Source organism: Haliotis rubra, unplaced genomic scaffold (genome assembly GCF_003918875.1).
Source record: "Haliotis rubra isolate DU_JTF1 unplaced genomic scaffold, ASM391887v1 Scf727, whole genome shotgun sequence".
NCBI classification, from domain to species: domain Eukaryota; kingdom Metazoa; phylum Mollusca; class Gastropoda; order Lepetellida; family Haliotidae; genus Haliotis; species Haliotis rubra.
Window position 1 is genome coordinate 90,200 of NW_025767443.1, and position 13,281 is coordinate 103,480.

Sequence of the window (13,281 nt, forward strand, 5' to 3'; positions counted from 1 at the left end):
CACAAATATGTACTAATAACATATGTAGCCATAACAAAGTTAGAGTGAGTGAGTGAGCAATTTAGCTTTACACCGCACTTAGCAATATTCCAGCTATATGGCGGCGGGTTGTAGATAATTGAGTCTGGACCAGACAGGCCAGTGATCAACAGCATGAGCATCGATCTACGCAACTGGCATACGATGACATGTGTCGCCTGTGATGGTTGCTGGAGATCAATTCTAACATGAATCGTCAGTGCTCTTGCTGGAGTACTGATGTATACTGCCCATCAAAAGTTTAGGTGAAATTGGGTTTAACGTCGTGCTTGAGAATATTTCGCTCATATGACGACGTGCATGCGTGTGTGTATGTGTATGTGCGGCTGCTTGTACTAGCCCAGACTTAAGCTGATTTTATAGTGCTAGCCCACCGAGATACCATGCCGCAGTGAAGCATGAATACCCCACACTCAGACACATTATACTGACTCCGAGCCGACCAGTCCTTGTTGTACCCATTAATGCCGAGCGCCAGGCAGGGACCAACAAGTACCATATTTTAACGTCTTTTGGTATGACGTGGTCGGGGATCGAACCCGCGACCTTCCGCTCTCCGGGCGGACGCTCTAACCCCTACACCACGGAGGCGGTCAGACTCACCTAAAGCACTCACTATATGTTATGGATATATATGGTTACATCGACGAAGAATTTCTCCACTAACTTCGGGGAACCAACTGCAAACTTTATGCAGATGAATAGTACGAGGATTTTGCATCAAACTTCTTAAAAACGTGCAAATATCGTTCATGTGAACAGCTGCGTTTTGGTGTATAGTTTTCTTAAGAATTCGCCAATTTTCACTGATTTTCATCATTTACTGAATTCATGACAATAATCTTTTCAACGTTACGAATCTGTTTTACAATACATCAGTTCATGTGTAAACAGAACCTTTAAACAGTAAGGAATATTTTGCCAAATCAGGTTTAGAACAGTTGACTGAAGAAAGTGGCTAGTGAGTCTAAACTTTTGATGGGTAGTATATATTGCTGAGTGAGTTGAAATATAGAATTGCTGGGTTTTTTTCAAAATGTCAGATGCATGATTTCACGTTTCGGCATCCATCGTTGCATGAATAACAACGTATTGTACACGCGTATCATCTGGGTGTAATTTGCAATTTTCAAGAACCTAGAGCCAGAATGTGATTGCAAACAAGCTGCACCTCATTACCCACGAAAATAGGTAACACGTGTGTATTGATGGATACCGTATAATATAGGTTCATTTACCGCTAACTGTATAAATAGCCATTAGCATAGGTACAAAACCATCGTTAGTTCTGCATCGCTGGGTGTTCTAGGTCTAGATAGAAATACGATAGTTTCATTCAGAATCACCTGTTGTTTGATCAACTGGAAACTTGGTATAATCATTTCAAAACACTTTACGATAGGCCCATCTCTACTGAACATGAAACTCAAGTGATGTTACCTACAGCTATCGTGTGAGTGAGTGAGTTTAGTTTGACGCCGCCTTTAGCAATAATCCAGCAATATCACAGCGGAGGAACTCCAGAAATGGGCATCACACCTACAGCTATCGAACTGAGCTATGTTGATCAAACAAATACTAGAATCCCCTACTAGTGAAGACAGAACTGGGGAGGCTGTGAAACGGATGAGGTTAAGCACCCCTAAATATGTTGACCGCTGGCAAAACTATGTTAAAGTTGATGATACTTATGATAATCGTGTTCATGAACTTATTGCCCTGGATTTTTGGTCAAATTGCCCCAGCGTTGGTCAAATTGCCCGAGGGGGGTAGTCAAAATGCCCCCATTTTTTAAAATGATTAAAAGTATGCCATAAATGTATAGTTTTTGTCAACTTTGATATTATATTCTTCAAATATAAGTTATTATGAAGTATGTTATATAATTCTTGTACTTCTTGTACAAAAACATTAATAACATGTACAGTAATTGGTATTACCATGTTTTCTACACAGGGATATTCCTTTTGCCCTCATGAGTTTACTAATGGAACATTTATCAGAAATATTACTTCCTAATAACTTTCATATGAAGAATATAATATGAAAGTTGACCAAAACAATGCATTTACGGCATATATTCAATCATTTTAAATTGGGTCATTTTGACTACCCCCTGGCGCAATTTGACCAAAGTTCCGGGGCATTTTGACCAAATTTGCTGGGTCATTTTGTAACTGGGGCAATTCGACTGGTACCCATTGCAAGTCTACTTGGTGGTAAGTGTCTCCCATACACACCTGGTGGTAAGTATCTCCCATACACTCCTGGTGGTAAGTGTCTCCCATACACACCTGGTGGTAAGTGTCTCCCATACACACCTGGTGGTAAGTGTCTCCCATACACCTGGTGGTGGTAAGTGCATGTCTCCCATGAACACCTGGTGGTAAGTGGTGGTAAGTGTCTCCCATACACAATCCACACCTGGTGGTAAGTGTCTCCCATACACACCTGGTGGTAAAGTGTCTCCATACACACCTGGTGGGCATGTTACCTGCAAACCGACGGATTGTTACACTTCGTGCACGTGCCACATATCGGTATTTACCTGCATGGCTTACAATGTAAGCCGAAACATACAAGGAGAATGCTGAGCGATGTTCCGTGTAATACAATATTTATGAAACAAGTAAATGGTTTGGTATCTTACTCATCCAACATTAGCAAAACAATATCTCAGAATTCAACTTACAGAACAGAGTGCTTTACGCCGTCATAACAGGGGTCCCGCGTATGAATACATTTCATTTATGATTGTCAACAATATGTCTATTTTAATTTGTTTTTAAAGAAATAAACAAGGGGGTATGAAAAAGAGACCAAATGATTTTAACGAACGTATCCTGTTTTTATATTACACGCAACCGAGCAAAGAACATTGAACGTTTTCTTAAATGACCACTCTGGTCATGTGACCGAGTGCAAATAGTTCCGGCATCCCGCGACGTTATTACACAACGTGTAATAACATTGTAGATTTACTAAACAGTGATATCTTAAACGGGTGAGTCAGGTGTTTGAGCTGACCGATCATCACATACATTTGAATCCCAGTTTCAAATGAAGCGTAATCACTTGCCTATGTCAAATGCCGTGTTGATCTTCAGCGATAAAATTGGTTACAGTGAAAATGTACGTCTGGATGTTGTTGTCTACGACTGCCGTGTGTCAGAGTTAGGGTATCCCGGCATTTAGTTATCACGCTGGATCTCTCAAGCTGGCGTCCTTCAAGGCTGGTGGCTTTTTGGGTTTTTTTATATTCTTTTCTTTCGGAAAGAAAATTTTCACGAAGAATGAAGAAGAAAAGAGGTAAATGATCAATTCAGACATGTACAACGGAGGTACATGGTCCTAGTGTACCTGATCATTTCAGACATACAGAACGGAGGTACATGGTCCTAGTGTACCTGATCATTTCAGACATACAGAACGGAGGTACATGGTCCAAGTGTACCTGATCATTTCAGAAATACAGAACGGAGGTACATGGTCCTAGTGTACCTGATCCTTTCAGACAAACAGAACGGAGGTACATGGTCCAAGTGTACCTGATTATTTCAGAAATAAAGAACGGAGGTACATGGTCCAAGTGTATCTGATCATTGCAGAAATAAAGAACGGAGGTACATGGTCCTAGTACATGGTCAAATTGTCATTATTTTTATAAATCAACTATCACAAATGCTGGAGAATGATGGCGGAAGAGGTATTTATATATTTCACAAGCCAAGGGTGTTTATTCTCTCCTATTTGTTGATGATGTCTCATCTGTATCTGACAGTGTTATGCAGCTCCAAAGGGAAATTAATGTCGTTGAAAAGTTTTGTGCAGAATGAAGGTGAACCTGAAAAAGACAAAAATAATGGTATTTCGCAATGGGGGTCCGCTCAGGGATTATGAGAAGTGGTTTTTAAATGGAACACAAATTGAGGTTGTTAATATGTATAGATACTTAGGTATTGTGTTTACTCCAAGATTATCATGGACAAAAGAGAAAACCTGTTTATCGTCTCAAGCGAGGAAGGCCATATTTTCTATCAACAATTATCACAAACGTTTTGGATATATTAACCATCGTGAATTGTTTAATATATTTGACTCTATGATTGCACCAATACTCTGTTACGGATCTGAAATATGGAGAACAAGCTACTGTAAAATTATTGAAACTGTGCACACCAGATTTTGCATGTCATTTCTTAAAGTTAGTAAAACTACCAACAACAACATGGTTCTGGGAGAGTGTGGGAGAGCTCCCCTTCAGTATCAATATATCTTAAGAGCAGTCAAGCACTGGTGCAGACTGATACAGCTTCCACGAAACAGACTTCCTTATCAGGCATATCTAATGATGAAAACTCTCGATGATAATGGTAAAACAACATGGGCTTCTCATATTAGGTTGATATTATTCCAATATAGATTTGATTTCTTATGGATATCTCAAGACATAGGCTGTAATCCACATTCATGGAAATGTTTAAACAGAGATTCTATGACTGCTTCACTCAAAACTGGCACGCATCACTATTTTCGTCACCCAAATGTAAATACTATTCACAATTTAAACCATCTCTAAGCGTCGAACCATATTTAACCAGTGAATTGTTACCAAATCAACGTAAACTAATAACTCAGTTTCGGTGCTGTAACTTCAGACTCGCAGTGGAATGTGGCCGTCATACAAATACCCCGTATAATGAACGTCTCTGCCTCTTTTGTCATGCTGCTGGCCTTGATTACATCGAAGATGAACTCCATATTTTCTTAATATGTCCAAAATATTCCCAACAAAGATCTGATTGCTTTTCAATACAACTGACTCAACCACCAACAATTGAAACCTCCATCCGATTGTTGTCATCGGACAATATACATATTTTAAAATCATTTAGTAAATATCTATCACAAGTTCGCCGTAGAAGGAATGAATAACTGTAAAACAAATCAAAACTAAACTTTACTTAGCTTTACTCAGTATGAATTTACTTTTGCGAAATGTATGTATTATGGGCCTTGGGCCTAAATTACCGAATAAACCTGTCTGTCTGATCATTTTAGACATACAGAACGGAGGTACACGCTCCAAGTGTACCTGATCAATTCAGACATACAGAACGGAGGTACATGGTCCAAGTGTACCTGATCCTTTCAGACATGCAGAACGGAGGTACACGGTCCTGGAGTACCTGAACATTTCATATTGTCAACAAATAGTGAGTGTTTCTGCAGTTTCATTGGTCGAGAAACCTCGTCGAATATAGTTCGATTCCCTGAATTACAATAGCCGAATAACAGACCAATGATACGTAAGAATATGCATTACTATTATTTCCATAATGGAGGCTAACTCTATTTCGTGTTTCAGATTTTTTCCCTTTCCTCTGATGAAATATTTGGAGATGATGCCATTTTGGAGGAGTTCATGAATGATGCAGGTAAGTATTTTATTTGTTTATCTAACCGAACGCGTATATGCTATTTAAAGTAATTATTGAAGAGACGTAAAATCTATATCGTGCAAACACATTTATTCTACAAAGGACAGTGTTGTATGTCTGAGAATTGACAAATAAATAAAATTTAAAGGAATACTTACAATTGTTAAAGACATGAATTTTTATTTGCGAATAGGTTTCGACTTTCTCCAAGAGCCTGACGTAAAATCCAGGTTGACAACTCGATAATTCAGGTTGACAACTCGGCTAACGCTGTCAAAATCCCGGACCCAGCTCTGGCCTCGACGAGCGAGCTTCCATCAGTATCGTCTGGCCTGAGCGGCACCAGCTTTGCAAATGACAAATTATTAAAGGCGACCAACAGAAATACGGTCTGGTGTGTTAAACTGTTCCGTAGTGCGTCCCTACGACATTTTGTAAACAAAGAGAAAGAAATTGATAGTTACCTCCCCTGAATAGTTTACACTGGCGAAACGTCTTTCACAAAATGTGTTTATCCACCATAAATAAATGAAGCATACACATGAACATTCTGCATTGGCGGAAAAATGCGAATTTACATACATTTTAATAGTTAACTTAATGCAACAACCTGTTAATGATTACGTAAATATTTTAGCCCAACATTTAATACACACCTGCAAGGTATACTGTACTGTAGCGTGGATAAATATCTATGATTTTCTAACAAATTTCTTACCTTATAATCTTACCTTTTCTTTAGTCGCAGAGTAGCTCCAAGATAGGGGCCATCCTTCCGACTTAAGAAATTTGATGCTCAAGCACCGAACACCTATCTTCCTAAATCTACGCTGAAGTGAGGAATGGTCGTGGCGAACTGTATTCAAAGTCTACCTTCATCGGCTTGCGGGCGGCCATCAATCCCCATCTGAGTTCTCCTACATTTAAAAGTGCCATCAATATGGTGAATGACAAAGATTTCCATACTGCAAACAATGTTTGTCAGAAAACGAAAATGAGGGCCTAGATAAAACGAAACACCACGCTGTTCAGTCCCCGCGACCGAGCTGGCGATGATCCCTTGTCGGCCTAAAGTATGGTTTGAAATAACTCTTGGTTTCGCCTGTCGGGGCAATGAAAACCAGGCATCACTTCATTGTCTTTTCAGATCTCTGTTGATGACGACGGCTGTGAATATATTGAAATGACACACAAATGACTCACAAAAAATCACCGTGGCAATTTGACAGATTCCATTGAGCCAAACAAAGGGATCTATGCCACTGTCCAGTTTCATTCTTCAAATCGTACAAAGCCCACATGAATCCCAATAATGTATCGTTCTTTCGCCGATATCCGCGATTCTGTTTGGTACACCTCACTGTGCGTTGGCAAAAATTCACTGTCAAAAATGATGAAAAACATCTCCAAGAATGCCAGGTTGCCACACACGTACACAAATCACTGCCTTCGCGCAACTGCCGTCACACTTGCCGGAATCGAAAACAGAGAAATTTGCAAAATTACTGGGCATAAAAATGATCAAAAGTCTAAAATCATACTGCACTGAATCTAGCAGTGTACAGAAGACGTCGTACACGGCCATTTTGCAGGGGTCTGATCGCGAAAACAGAGCAAACAAATGCCAATGCGTCTATTCTCGTGCCGTTGCCACTGTTTCATCATCTAGGCCCTCTTCACACTTGCAAAGTTCTTAAATTGTGTCAGTGATGGGAATGTTTCAAGGCATACACACTTCTACCATAAACGTCAGCTTCGCTAATGAACAGTAGGCCTAACTTGACACGATCAAATCCATGTGGTCATCCTTGATTGGACCAGTCTATGTATGATTACACGAGGTGGTAGCATAAAACGGAATTCTTTTTCATTGTCATTGTAACATTATTCCAGTGGTATTGCAGTAATTGAGATTAACATGAACACATGTAAAATGTTACTCATTAAGCTTGATAAAAAAGAGTGAATACATTTTGTCTTATGTACTATATTGACAGTTATTCATTTGAAACATGGCGTAACCTATCTCCCCCATCATAATAGCAAAACGCTTCTTGTGTCGTTTCCGGTATCTGGGGCGACAGCGAACTAGACCACGAAAAGCTAACCGCATTACGACACACGACCTCGCTACGTCAAACCTTGACTAATGGATGGTCAGGCTCGATGACTTGATTGACACATGCCATCGTGTCGAAAATGCGTAGATCGGTGTTGAAGCCTTTGATCACTGGAATGTCTGGTCCAGACACGATTATTTGCGGCCCGCTGCCATATAGCCTGAATTTTGCTGAGTGCGGCGATAAACAATGAATCAATCAGTTAACAAGCATCATTGAGAAACGAGTTGAATGTTGCTTCAACTGCCCAGGCCACGGGATGAAGTTCACGAGCCTTGGACGCCAAAACGACATCCCATGCATTTATGTAGATAACCTTTGACGATACGTCTCGGAATTCCTCTCTGATAATGGTGTCATAGATGTGACTCCAACCTCCAGCAAGGTTGTCGGGATATGTATAGTAGTGTGGTCCTTTGATACCTACAATAACCTTGGGAGACCTTTGTAACAGCCGTTTTACTGCATTAGCTGTACGTCGAATACTTTCTCTGTACACATGGGGCTGGTGGTTGGTAAAATGGGCATACATATGTATGACAACAAGATCATTAGATCCACTTGGTATTTCATCAACATTGACATACACTGGTCTGGCTGTAGCTCGGGTGGCATCGCCGAAGTATAACGGAAGCTCATGGGGTGTCCAGCTCATTTTGAAGTTGAGGTCTTCCCTCTGACTCCTGCTCTGTCTGTGCCACTGTTCTGTAGTCCAGTTCCCTGTTAAAGACTCCATCTGAAGCCTCTTGAACAGGTGGGAATAGAACTGCCTAAGTGTCGAGTCTCCGAACAGAAGTAGGTTTCGGTTTGAAAGACACTTCGTTAGAGAGTTAACGCTAATTTCCAGTGGTTTTGGCATGATGTACCACTGGCCCTTGTACAGGAATCCTTCTGGAACAAACTTTTTCCACGTGCTGCTGATGGTGTTTCGGTGACGCGTTTGTCTTTCATCGACGATGATGTCTGAAAGAAGATTTACACCCTACGTTGATACTGATTCAAGGATTCACTGTAAAATATTTTCCCGCATTACTAAGATCGCTCGCCATTTCAAGTTTCTTTCAAAATTGCAGCAACAAATAACGGGATAAAACCTGAAAAATCACAAATTCGAAATAGTGAGTGTTTGACGGAAACTTGACGTAATGTGAAGATGATGAATTTGTAAAGTAGAATAGCATAGAAAATCTTCGAAATTTCCAGTAATCAAAGAAACCAGAAACTACGTAAATATGAATAAAGAAAAACAAATAATTAAAGTAACGAGACATTTCCGCTTTGACAATTAATGCCATCAAGTAGGGAACGTGAGCCTTGCAATAACATGCTTCCTCTTAATATATTAAACAGTATCAACGTTCACAGCGAGTTAGAGAGTGTAATGTGTGCATCGTATCTACAATACTACACCCATACAGTGATGACAAATGTTACTCATGATTAAATACCAGTCAAGAAGGGTAAACAAGTGGGTAAGTACCACAGTAGGTAGGTGAAAATCCATCATTAGTCATGCAATAAAACACCACCAGCAACCAAATCCAGACCATCCTCTTGGGAACAAGGGCTCTTACAGTACCTGAATCATGCACCACAACCTTCGCTCAAACTGCCCGAACACCAGTCGATATTTCCTTGAAGTCGACCGGATTTTCGTTGTCTTGCAAGCTTCCTCCCAATATATTGAACAGTATTACCATTCACAGCGAGTGGGAGAGTATAATGTTTACATCGTATATACAATGCTACACCCATACAGTGATGACAAAGGTTACTCATGACTAAATATCAATCGAGAAGAGTTTACGTGGTCTTGTTTTCACTAATAAAAAGAAGAGAGATGAGTGTGAAACTGTACCATGACGTCCAAAAACCTGGATTGTCTTGACATGGAGCGTCTTCTCCGTTCTAGCACTGAAAAGCCAAAAAGAACATTCTGGCAAACGGGTCCTTATATTTCCAGTTGAATATTTGCGTCAGATTGTCCTCTGATGGTTCTTTTGTTGAAAGCAATTACTTTCAGTTATTCGTTAGTGCTTCAAATATCGTACCAAAAATGTGACCTGCCTTATATTCATTGGGCAGGCCAAAAGAGAACAGAAACCTCTTGAAAGCCCTTCAGAGTGGGATGTTTTTTAGCCTCATGTGTCTATTGGTAGAAAGCACAAGCTGAAGAAGAATAGGAAATACACACTTCTGTCCCAACCAAACGTCAAAAGTCTGCCTGGCCTCTATGAAGAGTTTATGAGGGATCCCACTGACACAAATATAAATAAAATACTATAATTGATAAACGGAACTTGGTATCAGTGACATACCATATAATGACACGTATAAGGCCAGGATGTTAATTGGTGTAGACTTCTGTCCCAGACCATGCATCTTTTGACATATCTACCATCAACATATCAGTTTCCCTTTCTTTTACTGGATTAGACACATCCACAAATACGGCCAAAAGGTTTACTTAGGCTTTAGGTGTCACTCAATAACCTCTAAAAGCCCATTCCCTCACACTGATTTACCCACCTCAACTTGAGACAAAGGGTGCCAATGACACCTCATCATCTGTTTCATAACCATATCTATACATGAAGAATCAGACAGACAAACAATTCTCCGAAAGATCGTATGACAATAAAGGTGACATTATGTAGAGCAATATTCTGGCAGCTGAACCCTCACAACCTGTTAGGTACAATCGAGAATGCTCTTTGGACCAAATGCAACATTTCAAAGAGTGTCATGCCTCTCTTGTTTAGAAAGTGTACGATCAAGGTTACAACAATCAAGGCCGCAGCTTTAAAGGCACTATAGCACACCACACTACTCGAAAAATGAATAATGCTTTCCTATCAATAAAACTATCAGCCCTCAGGGAAGCTACCATATAATTTAACATCCCCCGAAATTACGTATTTAGATTGCAATATTGAATTAAAAGTTCGAATGGATTAATGCAACGTTGCATCGACTCTCGCGCCCTCTATCGGCCGAACTTTATTTCAAGCGAACCCCATAGAGTTATGCTCCTTGGAGCGCACAACTTGCGATTGAAACCAGTTCGGCAAACACCGACAACACTGCGTGCGGCAGTTTTCGATGTACCGAGGAATTGTTTACATTCCATATGTGGCAAGTGTTCTCTGTTTGGAAGTTGTTCTCCTCAAAGGTTTCAATTATTGATTTCAGGCAAGTCATAAGGAATAATATCTCTTTTATGGCATCAATAGGAAGCTAAAGTGAGTGGATATACCCCAATATGTGATATAGGCCAAAATATTGTCGAAAAATGTGTGACATTGTGCCTTTAAAGCTATAAAATAGTCTATAGTGACATATGAAGGACATCAGTGACAAGAATTATATCCGACGTAATTCCAGTTTTGACTTGTACAACATGTCCTCGTGTTTTTAGGCGAACATTTGACATGCTTTCCATGTATTTGTGATGGGTGTCAACGGTGTGGCAGAAAGCGTCATATTCTGGCATGAACACCGCGATTCACCTGCGGTGTTGGATTGGGATTCATAAGCAAATGCTCTTTGTGATGGATGTCACCGGTGGCGGAGAATACGTCACCTAGTGGCATCTTTGAACACTGCGGTATACCTGGGGTATAAGATTGGAATTCATAAGGAGATGCTCTTTGTGATGGATGTCACCGGTGGAGGAGAATACGTCACCTTGTGGCATCATTGAACACTGCGGTTCACCTGGGGTATTAGACTGGGGTTCATAAGCAAATGCTCTTCGTGATGTGTGTCACCGGTGGGGGATAATACGTCACCTTGTGGCATCATTGAACACTGCGATTCACCTGGGCTGTTGGATTGGGATTCATAAACATGTGCTCATGGTGAAGTTGGAATCGACTCCATGTGTGGCAGAGATTTCTTATGAATTCGGAAAAATCCAGTCGCTCTTACATACCTCTTATAGAACATTTCCTTGCTTGACGTCTTATCAGAAGGTAGCCTAGCTTTTGTAATCTTCACCCAGTCGGAACACAAGAATCGTTTATCTGGTTTCACGCAGTACCAGGCCAAACCATAATTTTCACTTGTCATGTTACAAACATCTTCTTCAAGGGGATCAGGTGATGGATAACCAATCGTTTCAGTTCTCATCCCATCAAATTCAAACACACAGAAAACCTTCTGAACATCTGTTAAAGGGTTCATTAGCCTCATGTAAGTTGACACTGCCTCACGGCCGCACAGGACAGTAACAGAAATAGTCGCCGTTCCTCTCCACATCGCCCGAAGCATGGCGGTGTAGCTTCCATTCCGATGGTCAATGACGCGTCCAACGGAAGTTGCTCCGAGGGTGGTGTTGTCCATCAGTACCGCTAGTAAATCTCCCCCTCTGTGTAACGGCTGGTTGTAGTCGTCATATAGATGGATTCGGATCCTGAACACTTCTCCCAGTGCGACAGCACGTCTGTCGAGATGCAGTCTTGAGTTTTTCCCCGAGGAAAGACGTCTGACGTCAGAAGTTAACTCATCCTTCTGTAGCTCTTCTATGAACAGTTCACTCTCCAGTTTATTCATCTCATCTCCCTCAATATCTGAATCATGACATGAGTTGAACCCTGGATCCGGCTTGTGGAAACTGGATTGAGGATAAACACAAAACTGATTGATGAATAAAGAAACTCGATCAATAAAATACACAGTAAATAGTCTCTTATTTCACTTCTGTACCAATGATGACAGGACAAATCAATTGTCTCTCTTATCAGATTTTCTGTCTTCTTTGTTTGTTGTCTAACGCCTCACTCGGCAATATTCAGCTGTGTGACACATATTTCGAAATAATACAGTCTGGACCAGACGATCCAGTGATTGACATCATGAGCATCGATCTTGGCCTTTGGGATACGATGACATGCATCAGCCAAGCCAGCCAGACCACCGGGTTAGTCCTCTCTTAAAACAAGTATGGGTTGCTGAAGACAAATTCTTACCTGGTCTTCCGGGTCTTCCAGGTCAATAAAGCAAAAGGTGGACACAATTAAGAATTTCGTTTCCCTGTAGCCCATGTTACGTGTGTGGTACGTCAAATGTGAAAATGTAATTTCACCATCATAGCGTGTGTGGTGTCAATCTAACAACAAAAATATACGATTAATCCGTTACTCTCACCTTTGAAATTTCCTCTCAAACAGAATCGTGAAGCTGACACTACCAATGAAGGTAATGGCGATTCCATAGCATATGTGTGTCCTCGTATGTCTCGTCCGAGATGTGGCCATTGTGCATAGCAACTGTGTGTTTCCTTCATAAACCTTGCTTGGCGTTGAACAGAATGTGATATTCAATTCATGATGTGACCAGTGTGTGACGGAGTGCAATGGGATGTGACGGAAATGGCGTTTGAGCCTGAACAAAATCAATGTTACTTTGTCTTGCAATGACACCTGGCTGATGTATTTACACAGAACCTGTTTATTGTGCACAGGGTGAATGTGTAATAGTATATTGTTTACTAATGTATTTATTTTGTGCTTAACGTCGCACTGCAATATTCCAGCTGTCTACTGTTCAAAGCGCAATGTAATGACAAGGTATGCACGCGATAGCTTTCGAAACTGAAAAATATCATTGTTCCTTTGTCTCACAAGCGGCTAATATGTATGCAGCTAAATATGCTGGGAATGGATAATATTGTTTTTTCA

The 13,281-nt window shown here is 40.6% G+C and overlaps 1 protein-coding gene across 1 annotated transcript; it reads right to left on the bottom strand.

The window, feature by feature from the left end:
• Nucleotides 1–7,802: 7,802 nt before the first annotated feature.
• Nucleotides 7,803–12,858, bottom strand: LOC124259528 (NXPE family member 3-like). Its single transcript, XM_046693661.1, has 4 exons — nt 12,749–12,858; nt 11,535–12,215; nt 9,459–9,514; nt 7,803–8,563 (listed from the first exon to the last, which is right to left on the bottom strand). The coding sequence occupies exons 1-4, from the start codon at nt 12,856–12,858 to the stop codon at nt 7,803–7,805; spliced, it is 1,608 nt and encodes a 535-aa protein (XP_046549617.1).
• Between the last annotated feature and the right edge of the window lie 423 nt (nt 12,859–13,281).

Excerpts from the sequence above, each read along its gene's own strand:
- LOC124259528 (XM_046693661.1), bottom strand. The coding sequence starts at position 12,858 with ATGGCCACATCTCGGACGAGACATACGAGGACACACATATGCTATGGA. Across the intron at positions 12,216-12,748 it reads TTTGAGAGGAAATTTCAAAG|TTTCCACAAGCCGGATCCAG; the intron begins GTGAGAGTAACG and ends TCCTCAATCCAG. Across the intron at positions 8,564-9,458 it reads CCAGGTTTTTGGACGTCATG|ACATCATCGTCGATGAAAGA; the intron begins GTACAGTTTCAC and ends ATCTTCTTTCAG.